The 17,995-nt window shown below is 46.1% G+C and overlaps 1 protein-coding gene across 10 annotated transcripts in view; it reads left to right on the plus strand.

Moving 5' to 3' along the window:
- Positions 1–17,995, plus strand: part of SCHIP1 (schwannomin interacting protein 1) — a 144,902-nt gene that overhangs the window by 10,467 nt on the left and 116,440 nt on the right. For 3 of the 10 annotated variants that reach the window (XM_079766532.1, XM_079766533.1, XM_079766527.1), the window contains exon 1: positions 17,113–17,519. In XM_079766532.1, coding sequence (XP_079622658.1) covers positions 17,248–17,519 — 272 coding nt within the window. In that variant the 5' untranslated portion in view covers positions 17,113–17,247. The other 7 variants (XM_079766529.1, XM_079766528.1, XM_079766525.1 and 4 more) reach the window with 6 other exon arrangements.

The raw sequence follows: 17,995 nt of genomic DNA on the forward strand, positions 1-17,995 counted from the left end.
GGACGCTGGGGTTCTAACCCAAGGCAGCCACTGCTCAGGGGCCTGGGAGGCATCGGAATGTGGCCAGTAGGGCTGCTGTGCAGAGCTGAGCCAGGTGAGCACCTCAGCCTACTGTCGCCTGCCATGCCCTGTGTTGCTCTCCGTCCTAAGGCTCCCCATTATGCTCTGTGCACCAGCTCAATATTTATTTGCTTCACTCTTTACATGCCTCAAATAGCTCATTTTTTCCCTGAGACCTTGCTTAGCCGAGCTCCCTGTATTCGGTTCCTTTGATCTTTCTGTTAAAATCAATCTCTTCCTCTAATTATTTTCTGTTCCACTCCTTTGAACCCCTTCCAGTTGCCTCCATTTCTCAAGGAGCCAGGTGTTTAATAAAGAACCTGGATGAAGTTCAGGCAGAATCAGGTAGACGCAGCTACTTGCCCCCAGGTCCTTGCTGCTGCTTCTCCACGCAGCGAAGGTGGTTTGCTGAAGGCACATGACATTCCAGAGACCAGAACAGTACCCTGCACAGGGCAGGTGCTCAGTAAGTAATTACCGAGTGAAGCAATTAATTGGGATCTCTTTTAAATGGGCTGGACTGTATTATGATTTAGACTTAATTTGCTTCCCCATCTCATCATCAGCCCAGGTTTCTTTCTGCTTTCAGGTTTTTCTTTCCGGTCTAATACTTATTTCTTTGATGCTTTTGTTTACACATTTTTAATTAAATGTTTCTGTTTCCTGATCATATATTTAACCTCATTAGTTTAATTCATGTCATAGGATTTTGTTAGTAACCTTGTTTACCAGATTAGTGTTGTTTATAAATTATTCTATGTTGCCCATTTCTCAAAATAACTGATCATCATTTCATACTGTCTTATTTTTAATTTCTCTTTATTAGAGAGTAAACTTTGCTCCTATATTTGTTCATTTTCAGTGTTGTTTTTTTAAGTAGCCACGGTACAAGGTTCATCACATTCTATGATTCTGACACAGGTTTGGGATGAAAATAAAGACCATTGTCTTAGAATGATATGATGTCTAGGATTTTCTTCAAAATAATCTAGTGGTGGTGGGAGGAGTAGTAAGGTGATAGGTGAAATACGATTGCCATGGGTTGCTCCTTGCCAGAGTTTTATAATGGATGCATGGAGTTTCAAGGTAATATTCAATTATGTAAATGTGTGACTGTTTCTATAATAGAAAATTATTTTTTTTTAAAGTAGATATAAAGTTGATCCTATGAATTGCCTTAGGACTTTGGAGAAAGGGAATTCCTCCATCATCCCCCAGCCATCCTGGTCATTGTCATTAATTAGTAGTTCGGCCATTCTGCTGCTTTCACTGCAAAGCTTAGCACATGCTCCTCCTCTTCCTTTCCTCCCAAACTCTTCTTCTCACCTGGGAGACTTCATTGAGCTGATGTGTGGCTGGCCCAGTGCCTCACAAATGCAATGCTAACACCTGCACTTACACTCCTTCTCAGCAGACCACTATCCCCTGATTGGACTTCAAACCATTTTTAAAATGAGGCAGATCTCTATATGCTGACTATCTAGAACTGTGGCTAAGACCTTCAGATTATGTTTTGTTACAAAATTTACTTTTCCTCAATATCAATCAACACATAAAACATATATATTATCCTCTCTAATAAAATGGTAATATGCAAATTAACCATCACTCCGCTACATAAGCCACGCCCATCAGCCAAGCCACGCCCACCAGCCAATCAGGGTGAGTATGCAAATTAACCCCAATCCAAGATGGCTACAGCCACACAGAGCAAGGTTTCCCAGGTAACAGAGCAAGCCAAGCTTTCCATAGCCGTTGCAGGCCTAAGCCTCCACTCAAGCTACAAAGTTTCAATTATAGAAGGTAAACAAATTCAAACAAATGGCGGCAGAATGGAACTTGAGAGAGCAGGCCAAGGTTGCCGGTGGCAACAGGGGAAGCAAAGCTTTCCTCACACCCTGGCCGGGCTCACCCGCTTAAGGCTACAAAGTTTCAATTGTAGAAGGTGAATTAACTGCCACAGAAATGGCTGCCGGAGCCCCAGGCTTGGCTCCGCTCCAGGCTACAAAGTTTCAATTGTAGAAGGGAAATAAATTCCAGATACCAGGGCCTCCCCTTGGGTTGCCAGGGGACGTGGCCGGCCTGCAAACCACCACAGGCCCCTCGCTCAGGCCGCCCCACACCCCAAGGGAACCCCCACCCTTATCTGTGACACCCTTCAGGGCAAACCAGCTGGCCCCCACCCTTGCACCAGGCCTCTATCCTATCTAATAAAAGTGTAATATACTGATTGATCATCACTGCAACACACAATATAGCTGCTGCCATGTGGTCAAAGATCCTGCCCCCATGTGGACACAAGATGGCCACCACAAGATGGCCAGCAGGAGAGGGCAGTTGGGAGGCACCCGGCCTGCAAGGGAGGGCAGTTGTGAGGGACCAGGCCTGCAAGGGAGGGCAGTTGGAGGTGATCAACCCTGCAGGAGAGGGCAGTTAGGGGTGACCAGGCTGGCAGAGGAGGGAAGTTGGGGGCAAACAGGCTGGCAGGGGAGCAGTTAAGCATCAACCAGGCTGGCAGCAGAGTGGTTAGGGGGTGATCAGGCTGGCAGGCAGAAGCGGTTAGGGGCAATCAGGAAGGCAGGCAAGCAAGCAGTTGGGAGCCAGCAGTCCTGGATTGTGAGAGGGATGTCCAACTGCCCGTTTAGGCCTGATCCCACCAGGATCGGGCTTAAACCGGCAGTCGGACATCCCTCCAGGAGTCCCAGATTGGAGAGGGTACAGGCTGGGCTGAGGGACAATCCCCCGCCATGCACGAATTTCGTGCACCGGGCTTCTAGTATATATATAATCCAGCCATTTCTGGCTTAAAATCCTTCAGGTCTCTCCATCAATTTCAAGTTCAGTATCCTTCACATCCAGCTCTTACTTTCCTACCATCCTCAGGTAATCTATACCAAGCTTCCTTAATTTGTGCGTAACAGACCATGCCTTCTCACACCTCCAAACTTTTAAAAATACATATTTTTTCATTGATTTCAAAGAGGAAGGGAGAAGGTGAGAGAGCTAGAAACATCAATGATGAGAGAAAATCATTGATCAGCTGCCTCCTGCATACCCCCCAGGGAATGAGCCTGCAACCTGGGCATGTGCCCTGATGCGGAATCGAATCATGACCTCCTCGTTCATAAGTTGGCCCTCAACCACTGAGCACACTGGCCAAGCCAAACTTTTGACCATACTGTTTCCTAAGATTGGAATGACCTATCATTCTGCATTTGGGGAACATTAGCAACTTTTGTTTATACCTCAGACTCAATTCAAGCATCACTTCCTTTGGCAGCCTTCCCTGCGCTGTCCACATTGAGTTAAATGCCCCCATCCTGTGCCTTTCTTCATTGTACTCTTAGACTATACCCATCCTAATCCTTTGAAACCCAACTGTAACCAATGATAATTCTTTGTTCCCTTTCTAGACCATGAGCTCTTTGACCTCTTTCAATTCTTTCTCCCCAGAGCCCAACCCAGTGCCTGGCACATAGTAGGTATTTGAATGAATGAGTAACTGAATGAACAGAGGAATGGATACATGAATGCTGCTATCTCCTTAAAGCAGCACCTTTCTACCCAACGGCCTTCTCTAGAGGACTGAGTCACCCTCCACTTGCCTCCCAACTATCCTCCTTAACCCACCCCGACCCATCTCACTCTAACTGAAACCCAATTGTCCCTGTCTCTGCTGAGTCCTTCCTACTTGGTGTTTCATCCAGACAAGTGTTTCCCAGAGTGTGGTACACAGTAATCTTTAGATGATACTCAGACAAATATCTTTGACAGTTTGTATTTACATTCGTATATGTTCAGCAGGGGGCGGGGAATGAGCACATAAAACCTGTGATTGCACAGAGGATATTTCTTAGGACGAGACAGTGCCATGGTAATCAACCTTACCTGGACCTTGTGAATCAGGGCTGAGGCAAAAATCATAAATGTTCCAAGCCCTCTATAAACGAACCTTCGGCCATGCCCATTGGAAGCAGATAGCAGGAAGCACACCAATCGGGACATACTGAGTTCCACAGGCACTTCTGTTTTATTCAGTGATGACGTTGAAATGTCACTTCTGGACATTGCTTTAAATGTGTATACACATGTAACAGTTAAAATAGTTAAACGTCTTTTGAGCTGTCCCACCACATCCTCATGAGAGTTCAGATTTTAGTGAGGGTTATAAAAAACTGACAGATTTGTCTCATTGATGTGGACCCTCTTCTTTGTCTAAAACTATCAATTAGGATATCTAGCTATTTTGATAAAGTTTTATTCTTCTCAATAGGAAACTTATTTTCAGCTATACATTTTATAAGTCAATTTGATTTATTCCATTTTTTTTTTTTGGTTTGGCATTTTTACTTTATGGTTTTGAAATTTCAATTACTTTATTTTTATAGAATTTACTATATTTTAGAAGATATAATATACCATTGATATATACAACATCATCTTGTATGTATTACAAAGAATAGCAGAGATGTTATCAATTATAATTGCAAAATGCCATTGGTTCAAAAACATATCCCAGTTTCAGAGGTGTTAAAATTATTTTTAAAATCATGTCTTAAAATTAGTGAAATGCAGTATATGTATACTTTACTTTTATTTTAGCAGATAGTATTTATATTCCATTTGTCATAGTGGTATAAAGTTCCCTTTTTGGATGAATTTAATTTAAAAATGAGTTGACTTAAAGAAGAATATTGTGTAAGTAGAGTAGAGGTGGAATATAGTAAGGCCAAGTCCTGGAGGTGCCAAATGATTGTGACTCGGCCTTATTGCCCACACCCAGGTACTTCCTCTTGGCCCCAATGCCGGCTCACGCCAACCCCACCACCCCAGCACTGTGCCCAGATCCCTCCTGAGACATAGCCTGTGTCCTCCACTGGGCAAAGAAGACTTGGGCAGTTATAGCTATGCTCAAGTTGAAGACTGTGGCTATTCTTCACTGACGTCCTCTTATGAGAGAAAAAGGAAATTCCTAGGAAGTAGATTCATTATAGGTATTGGAATAATCTGATTAAGTAAAAACATACTCAGAGGTTTCAGTTTTGTTTTGTTTTTAACCCATTCTCTGAGAAGTAAAGGAGAGAAAAGGAACATTTTAGTCTCCGTTACTGGGTAATTTATTTACTAATGATGGCTACCTAAACAATACTTTCAGTGACTATCAAACCAAAGAACGGTGTATTTTGTTTTTCATAATAGATTTCCCATTTGAAAATGATTATGAGCAACCTGAAGCAAAATGTACTTCATTGAGAAAGTACAGAAGTGTCTAATTTCCTACTTTCAGAATAGAAACAGTGAAGAGAGAATTACTTTAGATGGAGCTGGGGGAAAGTGTTTTTGTACACCGTCTCCCTGGCTGCTGCAGGGGGTCTGTGCGCATCACACGTTCAGCTCCCACCTGTGCTGAGTCCAATCTTGGACTGCTGGGCGCTGTGTGCAACATTTCCCTGAGAGCCATCCAGAACCCTTTGATTTACTCTGTGTTTATGCTTGAAGGTTATTGTGAATCATTAATCAGAATGCAATAGAGCAGATCACAAGTCACATAGGCTCCACTGCTTGCATAGAGCCTGTTTTTGCAAACTTAATTTTGCAGGTTTTAATGTAGGTATAATTGAGAAGATAAACTGAACACATATGTGTATCTTAATAAAGGTATTCATCAGAGTTAGCAAATATTCACATCTTATTAAACATCAATGAACCTATTACAGTATAACAAAAGGGAAAGGTCTGATAACAGAAGATTACTTATAGGCTATTAGTTATTGGTATAATTTAAAAAATATAATTAGTAATAATTAGCAAAATTGATAATATTGGAGCTGCAGCTGTTTCCACTCACTGGTATAATAATGCCAGTAATAATTCTATATTGCGATACCAATTGAAAGCTAAATCTTTTGCAAGTTCTTATTTATCCTTATGGATATTTGTGTTTATCAGAACATTGTTGCCTATTTTATAAGAACAATTTCCTGGTATTCATAAAAGTTATTGACATCATACACTAAATTTTAAAATATACTTATAGACTGGAATAAAATTACAAGTGTAACCTGGTTCACCATCCCTTCTCCAAGCAGAGATAGTGGTCAAAAAAACAAATATATTTCGGAAGTAGAATCCCTGAGACTTGGTGTCTTAAGCCAGGTTCCCTAGAAGCAGAGCCTGAGACAGGGATTTGGGTGCAGGTTTATTGAGGGATAAACAGGTAAGGAAGTGAGAGAAGTAGGATAAGGAGGGGGAAATGCCAAATAGGATACTGATCAGATGGTCTATCTTTGGCCTGATGAAGGCGGAGGAATAAATTGTACCATAGAAGATGCTGTGGGATTTTGTAGCCGGTACTCAAGCAGCTGGCGGTGGGTGTAGCCGCAGGAACAGGAATCTGCTTGGAGCACTAACAGCACCAAATGCATCTGATGATGGGGGATAGGGGTGGTGGAGGGGAAATACAGAGAGGGGAACAAGGATGGCTCCCAGGTTCCTGGTATGAACAAGTGAATAGATTATTATTATTATTATTATTATTATTATTATTATTGATTTCAGAGAGGATGGGAGAGAAATAGAAACATCAATGATGAGAATCATTGATTGGCTGCCTCCTGCACGCCCCCTACTGGGGATTGAGCCTGCAACCCGGGCATGTGCCCCTGACGGGAATTGAACCCCGGACCCTTCAGTCCGCAGGCCAATGCTCTATCCCCACCGAGCCAAACCAGCTAGGGCATGAATAGATTCTTGTAAATAACAACACTCCTCTCATAATATCAAAAATCTAAGGTTAATATAGAAGAAATCTAAGATTAATATAGAATACATATCAAAGAAATAAGAAAACAAATACGTTTTCTTTTAGCTTTTACTTTTTGGGTGAAAGATATCAACTTGTTGACATATTTGCATAAGATCAATTTCCATTTAAAAAATAAAACTTTTTTAAAAAAGTTTGTTCTTTAGAACTTTTCCATTTATTCTGCTTCCTGTTGAAAACAGGTCCAGACCTGGTTCTAGGACTTTAGTAATTGAAGATTCGCCTTCCTAGAACTCCGATGCCATGTTAGGCTGTAATGAGAAAGCAGCTGTGTGTTGTTCTTATGCATTCATCCTCCAGCCCAGAGGTCAGCAAACGGGCCTGCGGGCCAAATCCAGACGGCAACCCATTTTTGGATGGCTTGAGAGTTAAGAGTTTTTACATTTATAAACATTTGTTTAAAATTTAAAAAAAGAAAAATGTTATGCAAGAGACTGTATGACCCACAAATCTGAAAGTATATATATATATATATATATTTTTTAATTTAGCCCTTTACAGAAAAATTTGCCGACCTCTGGCTTGGTCCATTATAACCCCAAACTTTATTTCAGAAGTGTGCTGGCTCAACCTATATTTTGAAAGAAAATCTGATATTCAATATCTTAAATTAGTAAGTGATTTATGGAGCCATAAAATTATTTGTTTTATGAAAGACTACATCAGAGAATTTATATAAATAAATTCTCACTCATCCCAACAATTACTTTTGATGGAATTCTTCAGCAAATTCAGAATCATTCATTTTAAGTTAAATAAATATGTGTAATTTATTCCCTGTTGTATAAATATATTACCACCTATTTTGGGATTATTATATAGAAATTAAAAAACACAAGTAGATACAAAGGTAAAAAACAAATCACCTGAAATCATACTACCCGTAGTTGAGCACTGTTAACATTTGGCTACATCTTTTTCTAGGCAAAGCCATTTAATTTTTAAACTGTGGATTACATTATATGTATAATTGTATACCCTCTTTTATTCATTTAATGTTATAATTTTCAAAAACATCTCATTTGACTGCATTTATTTCACAGAATGAATATGACACAATTTATTTCAACATCTTCCCATTTTTTGACATTTAGGTTGAAGCTAATTTTTCGCTATTGTAAATGCCACAGTGAGCATCTTTATGCATAAATCTCCATCTTCCTTTCTGTGTCCTTGGGCCAGACTTTTTAAAAGACTTAAGTATCCTCTCCCCCATTCTGTTCCTTGTCTTTCTTACAAACTCATTCTTCTTCTCCAAGATCTTTAAATGACAGAATTCCTCAGGCATGTCCTTCTTGCTCTTTACACTTGTCTCCAGATGAGCCTATTATACCCAAGATTTCAAATGCCATCTATGCACTCTGATGCCCATATTTACCTCTCCAACCCCATATCTCTCTTCATAAGCTCCAGACCTACACATCCAAATACTTACTTTTCATCTCCACTTGTATGTCTCATAGCATCTCAAATAGAAAATATCCAAAAAGGTTTCTGTATCTTCTCTTCTTCTGCTCCCCTACCAAACCCCACCCCCTCCTTTTTGCCCATTTCAGTAAAGAGGCACCACCTTTTCACTAGGTTGCTTATGATACAACCTGGAAACCACCAGTGATGTCTCTCTCCCCGTCACCAACCCCCACCTCTTCAGTCACCAGGGCCTGTTGATTCTACCACTTAAATATAGCTTCAATGTTTCTATCTCTGTCCATTTCCCCAACCCCTCCTAAGCCACATTCATCTCATTCCTGGGCTACTTACTTTATTTGCTTCCTCATTGGTCTCTCAGTTTCCATTCCTGTCCTGCTCTGTTTTTCTATCCCCTTTGCAAGTCTCCACCATGGAGAACGTTTCTAAAAATGTCCATCTGCTTTTATAACCCATAAGTGGCTGTTAGGAGAAATATCTTCATAGCAACCCCTCCCCTTGCCACCTTGGCTCTTATGCTCTTGCTCCAACCTAGTGGTGCGCTTTCAGCTATTCAACTTGCTCAGCTTCTTCCCTTCTCAAAACCTCTGCCCATAACACCCTTCCTCCCCTCTTCAGCAGATCACTCCTCTTCCTGATGCCTCCCCCAACACAACACTACCTACATGCTCTCAGCATCCTGAGTCTACTGTCTGGGTACCTCCTACAAATTGTCATCTAAATTGTTCTATGCAGGGTGGGGCAAAAGTGGGTTTACAGTTGTGAGTACGCAAAACACACTGTTTATTCTTATATTAGTATCGATTAACTATCGTATTATTTTCCATGTGAACAACTGTAAACCTCCTTTTGCCCCAGCCTGTGGTTTCCCCCTGAAATGTATGTTTCTTCACTGGACTGAAGTTCCATTTGGGGCAAATAGTGTTTGTCTCTTTCACCACAATATCTTGTGTTGCCTGGCATGTAGCATGGGGCTCAATAAATTTGTTGAATTAGTAACAGGTCATGAGGTACAAACTTTACAAAGACACATGCGAATCAACACGTGATAAAACATGTTATCACAACGTATTCCAAAAAGTTTGCATCAACCAATTTATAAACCCATCAGCAGTATATGAGTGTTCCTTTGATCACGCCCATCATGACACTGAGTATCATAGTTTTAAATAATTTTTAATTAGTTTTATGGGCAAAACATTACCTCATTATTATTGAAATTGTGTTTCTTTGATTGTTAGTGATGATGAACATGGTTCACAAATTGACGGGCTCTCATATATTTTTCTGTGCTTCTTAAATTCCTGACATACTGCTTTTATTGAACCATTTCTGTTGGGAAACTTTGGAAGCTTATTTAGATTAATCTCTACCTATAAAACACCAAACCTACTTAACTCCATCTGGCAGATTTGGGAAATATTTGTGTTTGGTCATTGACGATTCCCCTTTACCTTGGGTGATAATATAATTTATCCTGTAGCCTGGGACATTTTGGGGAGTGAAGGAGGGCACCGTTAATAATTATGCCAGGGCAACAGGTATAAAGCAGGACTGTCCTGTGCAAGCCAAGATGTATGGTCTCCCTAACTCACTTTCATGCAGACTTCGAACTCTGGGGATCTAGAGCTGAGAGCAGAGGTCCAAGTGGTGATCCAGGGATAAACTGAGAATAAATCTGCTTTTTGTTCTGGATTTTAATATGGATGCTGTTCAATGACTCACCCTGGGCCTCCCTGTTGCCAATGCTGCCTCTTTCACTCATTTACCTTCCCTAACTGACCCTTGGAGGCATCTGACAATTTCATATAAATATCCTTTAGTGGCTCAGAGACCCGCAGGGTCCATCTTGCCCATAAACGCAGAGCTCGTCAGAGTCAGAGCCTTGGAAGGTCACTCCTGGTCCACCCCGCTGCTCCCTCTTCACTTCCAGATGCATTTCTGCTGCCTGCACTGCGTTGACAATGCCAGAGCTGTTTTCTCATTTTATAAGGCTTCCAAAGTTGTGTCAACAAGTGACCAGAATAGAATTTTCACTTCCTAGTGTCCTGCAAGGATGTCCTCTTTGGCAAGCCTAACACATCCAAAGATAAGGCACATGATTTCTGAGGCAGCCCATCTTGTCTGGGGTGATGTGCACATGGACTTATCACTTGGTAATGCTTCCCTGAGCTCATGCCGGGCATCCACCAGCTTTCCCAGCTCTTCCTAAATGTCCTTTTATGTCATTCATACCCTTCAATGAAGCTCAAAAAATAAATTCAGAGTTGCTTAATAGACTTGCATTTTCAAGAATTGCTAGGAACTTAAGGAAAGTAGAATACAATGACAGAAATCTTCTGGAAAAAGAAAGACTGAGAGAGTGTAGATAAGTTGAATTTTTTAAAAATATATTTTATTTATTTTTTTACAAAGAGGAAGGGGGAGGGATAGAGAGTTAGAAACATCGGATGAGAGAGAAACATCGATCAGCTGCCTCCTGCACACCCCCTACTGGGGATGTGCCCGCAACCAAGGTACATGCCCTTGACTGGAATCGAACCTGGGACCCTTCAGTCCGCAGGCCGATGCTCTATCAACTGAGCCAAACCTGTTAGGAAGATAAGTTGAATTTTTGTCAATGCCATCCAATCTGAGGTCTGACTTCATTAGGAAAAGAACAGCAGCCTTCCTCTTCCAACCTTGTCAGTAGGAACAAACTTCCTACCAATGGAATTGCCAATAGAGCCTCTGTGGACTGTGGGGCAGATTGTGCACTGCACAACTCCAGGGGGCGTTCTTCATGCAAAATTATATCTATGCAAATGGTTGTCCCTCCTGGCAGGGACCTGGGGTGCAGTTCACATTCTGTGTGGCCATATGCTGAGTTCCTGACTGACACCCTCTATGTGGCTTTTCTCTTTGCTGCAGTTAGTTAGAGTTGCCTTACTCACCAGTGCCTACAGAATTTTCAGGGTAATCTTCATTTCAAAGAGACATTCACCTGGTTTTGCAAGCACTGTATTTGCCAAGCTAAGTGTCCTGGTTTCAGGTTTAGAAAATAGGTCATTGGAGCTATCTTTTATGGGCCGAGGTTGCCTAGATTTTGCCATTTCATTTTTATTGAGGAAAACATAGGAGAGAAATGCAATCTCATGGTTTGCTATAAAATCAAAACATTTAAGATGTTAATGTTTTTAAAAGTTTTCTTTTCATTAATTTAAAGTATAGCTCTGAAGATGGATCCTATGTACCAGTACACCTAAAATATAATTGTTTTCTTTCTTTTATTTACAAAGTATCTTTACATGTAGCCTAATATGTTGAGATCAACCCATCAGCGCTACATAAATAAAGAAGGAATACTATGCATTCAACATGCCTAATGGAGAAGGACCTTGGTTTTGAGTTAGTGGAGGAATTAACTTTGTATCTCCTAAAAAGGAAGGCAATGAAATAATTCAGAGATGCTTTTATACTATATTAGAGGCCCCGTGCATGGATTTGTGCACTGGTGGGGAGCGTGGCCTGCGGGGATTGGCCCACTGTGGGAGCATAGCTCATCCTGGTCAGCCAATTGGCGCTCCCACTATGGGAGCGTACTGACCACCAGGGGGCAGCTCCTGCATTGAGTGTCTGCCCCCTTGTGGTCAGTATGTGTCATAGCGACTGGTCAACCAGTCATTCTGGTCATTCTGCCATTCGGTCACTGGGCTTTTATTGTATAGGATATTCCAGTGTCTAGGATGAAATCCCAAGAGTCTTTAAGCTGGAAGAAGCCGTTAGTTCATTCATTCATTCATTCAATGTATTCTTATTATTTGCTTAGCACCATGATCATGCAGTTCAGCCTCCTTCATGAGGAAACTGAGGTCACAAAGCTGGTTAGAGCAGGACTGGGAACTAAGCCCAGATGTTCTACACCCAGGACTCTTTGGCCACAGTGCTTAAAAAGTCTCACATAGTTACATTCAGGTGATGAAATATAGGAGAGCATCTGTGTACTGCATATGATTTGCATGCAATTCGTGTAATAAAGATGAAATACAAACCCCATTGCCAGCCATTTCTTCGTTACTCTAAATGCTACAACTTAGAGAAGTTTAGCATCAGGGCTAATAACTTTAGAATTCGTTTGGGGATTTTTCAAAGCCATCTGTTTCCAACCTATTTATACTCCTTAATATTTAAGTATTTCAATCAGGTCTTTTCTCCAGTGTTGTCTTTACAGATCAAACTCCTATAAATAGCACTGACCTCTGAGGAGTGTGCCCTCATCCCTACCCTTTGAGTATTGCTGCAATTTCCTCTCCAGGACAAAACTGAACAAGCCAATCTCATGGTAGCTATCTTCTTCAAGGACTTGTTTTGAGGGGAACTTAAGGCATGTAGTTCATACCAGTGGGGAGTTTCATTTTCTGAGCCGTCTGTATTCTCTGCACAACGAAATCTCCCAACTTGCTGAATACTGCTGAACTTGTTGACAGTGGAGGAGGTCGAGCACATGTGAGCAGAAGAGAACAGCTGCTCTTGCCAGCTGCCTTCCTCTCCGCGTAGACACAACTGCTGCCCGAGGAGCCGCTGCAGGACAGGAGGCGGAAGGAGTTTGAGGTTGCTGCAAGGAGACCCCTCTGGTATTTTTGCTGGGTAAATCCGTCCATATGCCTCTGGGCCAAGGGATACTGAATTTTAGCTGAGTGACTAAGAGCAAGGATGATGAAGCCAAACTACCCAGGTTCAAATCCTGACTCTGCCACCTGGCTTTTCAGCTTTTTTTACATTAAGCAAGTGGCTTAACCTCAGTCTTCAGCATCCTCACCTATAAATGGGGAAGAGAGTTTCTTCATAGGGTTTTTGAGGATGAAAGGAATTGAATGTTGTTAAAATTAATAATTCTAGCAACCACTATTGATGAAGCTCCTATTCCACTCCAGTTACCATGAACAAGATAGAAATGGCTACGTCCTTCATGGAATTTAGAGTATTTTCTAACACTAGGAGCCCTGACACATTTAAAGGTTGTGAAATCAATGTAATAAAGTGTGCCCAGATTTTGTTTTAAATGAAGCAGGATAGGATTTTACAAAATAAGAGTTTATAAAACATTTTTCAGTTACATATGTTTTTGTATGTATGTGTGGCCTGGGTCTTGATATAAAATGGATTGCTTGAGTAGTAGTAAAGATAAGCAGTTAAACAGCAACCTCCGTACAGCATGTGTGATAAGTGCAGTGAGTGTCACGGAAGCTTGGGAAGGTCACCTGACCCCACCGGCAGGTATAGAGAATCAGGGGAACCTTCCAAGAGAAAGTGACATTTCACCTGAGACTTAAAAGATGAATAGAAATTTTCCAAAAGAAGTGGGGGGGGGGGCAGGGGGGAGCAGTTTCTTTAAGGGGAATGAGGAATCCCAGTTGGGGGGCGGGGGGTAGGTAATGAGGCCTGAGAGAGACTTGCTCATATTTGCATTTGAGAAAGACCACTCTGACTGCTAGAGGAGAATGGGCGAAGATTGTTGGGAGACTGTTCAGTAATTTCAAGACACAGGGTGTAGACCAGGGTGGGGGCAGTGGGTATGTAAGAGGGAAAGGACTTGGTGATTGATGGAGGAAGGTGCTGATCTGGGATGGCTCTCACTTCACTCATGTCTCTGGTGTTTAATTTACAAAGGTTGAAGGGGACAAATCCAAGTCTGTAAGCTCCAAGCCCCTAACTTGAGGAGACTTTCTGTAAACAGGAAGACAGGACCTTTCAATCACTTTGCAAATCATCTCTCCATCCCGCTGGCCACATCTGTAGACTGTTGCTGGCCTAGGAGTTGGCAGGCCCTCCTGTCCCAAAGTTCTTGGCAGGCGATGGAAAGCTGAAAACAGAATGGAGACAGGGCTAGCCAGGCACCTTGCATGAAGAGAAAAGAAGGAAGAAAACATGGTAGAAAAGAAGAAAGGAAACATCTGATCCAGAATAGCTAGTCAAAAAATAATTTAAAAGGACAGATCATTCAAAGATGTTCATAGTTGGCTTCAAAATGCCATGCATTTTTGGCAGTGAGTTTACCTTGCCAAATGTTTTCTCAAGGCCTTATTTTGCATTCCCCAAACACAGACCATCTGGGCAGCAGGGGGATGAGCTGAAGCCCAGGAGGGAAACTGGGTGAATGGTTGAGGAGGCCCCAATGTCTGAAAATTGCACTGAGGACACAAGTCTCTCTTATTGCCACAGTTCATCAATACTTATCTATCTACCTGTGTCCTGCCACCGAGCAGGAAGCTTTTTTCTGACCTAAGCCTGGCCAAGTGACATGGTGACTTGAAAAGCAGCTGTCTGGTTCCCAGCACACAATGCTTTCTATCCGCATCCCTGAGCACTCATAGCGCCACCTCCATCCCACAGCGGGCAGCCAGCTGACCCAGGGCTCTGCAGCAAACCATATTTGGAGCACCAGGCAGGCTCTTGACAGATCTTACCGTAAAAGACATTCTAAGTTATAATCGGCCCTGTAAAGAGCTCCAGCATACAAGGCCCCCTTTTCCTGTTATTCATGAGATTGCTGTTTCCAGAAAAGTCTGAAGATTAGCTTATCTTCCCAGGCTCAGGCCTACCTAGGAGAGGAAAGAGCCTCACTTAAACACAGGGTCTCTGCACCCGATCCCCATTAAGACCCTGAAGAAAGGGCGACCACTCCCTACTGAAGAATCCTAAGCATGCCCCTGGTCCTCTGCCTGGCATCTGGACTGTGCCAAGCCAGGGCCGTGGCCTGGTCCAGGCTACAAGTCACTGGGGATAATTAGCAGCAGGACCAAATCTGGAAGTTTAAGGAAACTGGTTTTCCTCAACCCATTGTAAAATTAAGTGCTGTTTCTCTTTATAACCCCCACCCCCATAAAACTGTAAGATATTTAAAGTGTACACCATGGTGATTTGCATCTCCGTGTACACTGTGAAAGGATCCCCCCTTCATCTAGTTGAAAACCCCAGCATAGGGTTCTTGGAGTCAGTTTCCTAAAAAATTGAAAGAAGCAAACCATCAAATGTGCCAGAAGCATGTCACTGGATATCCTCTTCTTCCCCTCCTTTAATGCCTCCTGGATTGGAGGTGGCCAAAGAGGGCTTTGGAGGCTCAGTCCCACCTCACACTGCCGCCTGTATTCCCCATACACACACCTCTCTGAGGTCGTCATCCTCAGCCTGCAGCCTGGAGGGAAGGAAACTGAGCTAAAGCAACAGGTCCCACCCACAGTCTGAACTTGGAAGGGGAGATGGCTAGGCGACTGGAGGAGCTGCTAGGCGGCGGAGAGGAAGCGTGTAGGAAGGTGGGAGGGAAATGATGGTGCATGACCACCGCTCCCACGTCACTCGGGCTCCCACATGGGCTTGTGTATGTGCGCGAGTGGGGGAGGGAGGTCCTTCGCGGGGTCACTCGGGGACTTCGCGTGGGTTAGGACGCGTCGAGCCCGCGCTTTGGGGGTCTCCGGAGGCTTAGGCGGGGTAATCAGCCCCACAGAGAGCTTGGGACGCGCCCAGGAAATGCGAGAGTGTCTGGGGGTTCAAATTCACCACCCTTTCCAGGGCGCCGCCCCTTCTACCGGGCCGGGTCTGCGCCCCTAGTACCTCGCGCCCCCGTTCCTTCGGCCTTTCCCCGGCCTCTCCAACCCCATCCCCACCCGGCCTCCCGCTCGTCTGCTGCCGCGAAAACCGGGAGAGCGGACTGCGCCCCGCCCGGCATCCTCTGGGCATGCTCGGTCGGCGGGACCGGCTCGCCGCCGGGAGGGCGCGTCCTTCCTCCCAGGGCGGCGGCGCCGGCGCCTGCAGGGACTGCGGCCGCGCCCCGCCGGCACACCTTCGGGGGCGGTGGGAGCCGCGGGGTTCGGCCGCGAGCCCAGAGCGCCCACCTACCCCGAGCCTTCCGGCGAGCGGAGGAGGGGCCAGGCGGGGAGGCGGGGAGGTGCGGAGGCGGGAGTCCGACCTCCGAGCTGCCCGCGGCTCCTTAGAAAGTAAAGCTCAGCCGGAGAGCGGAGTCAGGCTCCCCACCGCCCACCGGGGCGGGGCGGGGCGGGGCGGGGCCCGGTGGGAGGTGGTCTCCGCCCGCAGAGCGAGGTGCGAATTTAGTATCCGCCCACCTTCTTCTCAGTCCCCACCCGCCGGGAATGATAATTCTCTGGGAAAGTGTCTGGCTCCCCGAGAATCCTTGGGGCGGGGTGCCGGGGCGCGCCTGGCGCAAAATGGTTACAACAAAGTCCCCGCGCGCCCCGCGGCCCCTCTTCAGGAAAGTGTGCGCGCTGGTGGCTGGGCACCCCCTTTGCTGATCTGAGGATCAGTTACCCGGAGGAAGTCTGGGGGTGTCGGGGGAGGGATGCCTCAGGCTGGTGCCGACTCCCGCCCCCAGGCCTCTGGCGGGGCGCACCTCCCGCCAGACGGGCGCAGCGCGCTGGGCCGGGGCGTCTGCGGCGGGCGGCGGGCGGCCGGAGCGCGCTCGACCCGGCAGCTCACTCTCTCTGCCTCCTCCCCCCAGGATTACCGAGAGGATGGGATGGATCTAGGCAGTGACGCCGGCAGCAGCAGCAGCAGCAGCAGCCGCGCCAGTTCGCAGTCCAACTCCACCAAAGTGACCCCTTGCTCCGAGTGCAAATCCTCGTCGTCGCCGGGGGGCAGCCTGGACTTGGTGTCTGCGCTGGAGGACTATGAGGAGCCCTTCCCGGGTTACCAGAAGAAGGTGATTGATGAGTGGGCGCCGGAGGAGGACGGGGAGGAGGAGGAAGAGGAGGACGAGCGCGACGGACGAGGGTACCGGGATGACCGCTGTCCCGCCCGGGAGCCGGGGGACGTGAGCGCCAGGACCCGCAGCGGCGGCGGCGGCGGCGGCGGCGGCGGCGGGGGTAAAGGAGCCACCACCGCCATGCCGCCCCCCCTGCCCAACGGCAACCTCCACCCGCACGACCCCCAGGACCTCAGGCACAATGGCAACGTGGTGCTGCCCGGCTGGCCCGGCGGTTCTCGAGTCCCCCGCCGGGGGGTCCAGAAGCCCCAGCTGGCGGGGGGCCTGCGCGGCGGCCGGGGCCCGGCGGCGGGGGGTCTCTGCCTTCAGCCCACGGACGGCGGAACGTGCGTCCCAGAGGAGCCCCCGATGCCCCCGATGGACTGGGAGGCGCTGGAGAAGCATCTGGCTGGGCTGCAGTTCCGGGAGCAGGAGGTGCGGAACCAGGGCCCGGGGAGGACCAACTCAACCTCAGTAAGTTGGCCGGGGTGCGTGCCCACGCGCGCACACCCCCGCGTCCCCAGCCCGCACGCGCCCTCCCGCCAGCCTGCGGCCCCATTCATCCTTCCCCCCGAGGCTGGGGGCCGGGCGGGAGAGCCTGCCCCCCCCTGCTCCCCTGGGGTACGGCGGCTCAGTCTGCGAGCTGTTTGGGTTTGCTGGATGGGCGGGGTGGAGGGAGGGGCAGCCGGAGAGCAGCGGAAAGTCGGGTTAGTGGAACCGGCGACTCATTTTATTGGAATTACTTAGGGAGACGGGGTTGTGAGTCACTTGTCTGAAAATAGATCCGGGGAGATCTGGGCACCGCAGCCGGTGCCTGCGGGTGATCATTTGAAGTCGTGATCGTCATGGCTTTGTCAACCGTGGTGGGTCTCCCCGCGCGGCCACTGATGTCTCGCCCATGGACAGGCTGTCCCCTGTGCTCACGCACACACGCGCCTGCCCACACCTCC

The sequence above is a fragment of the Cnephaeus nilssonii genome (genome assembly GCF_951640355.1).
Source record: "Cnephaeus nilssonii genome assembly, chromosome: 3".
NCBI classification, from domain to species: Eukaryota; Metazoa; Chordata; class Mammalia; order Chiroptera; family Vespertilionidae; genus Cnephaeus; species Cnephaeus nilssonii.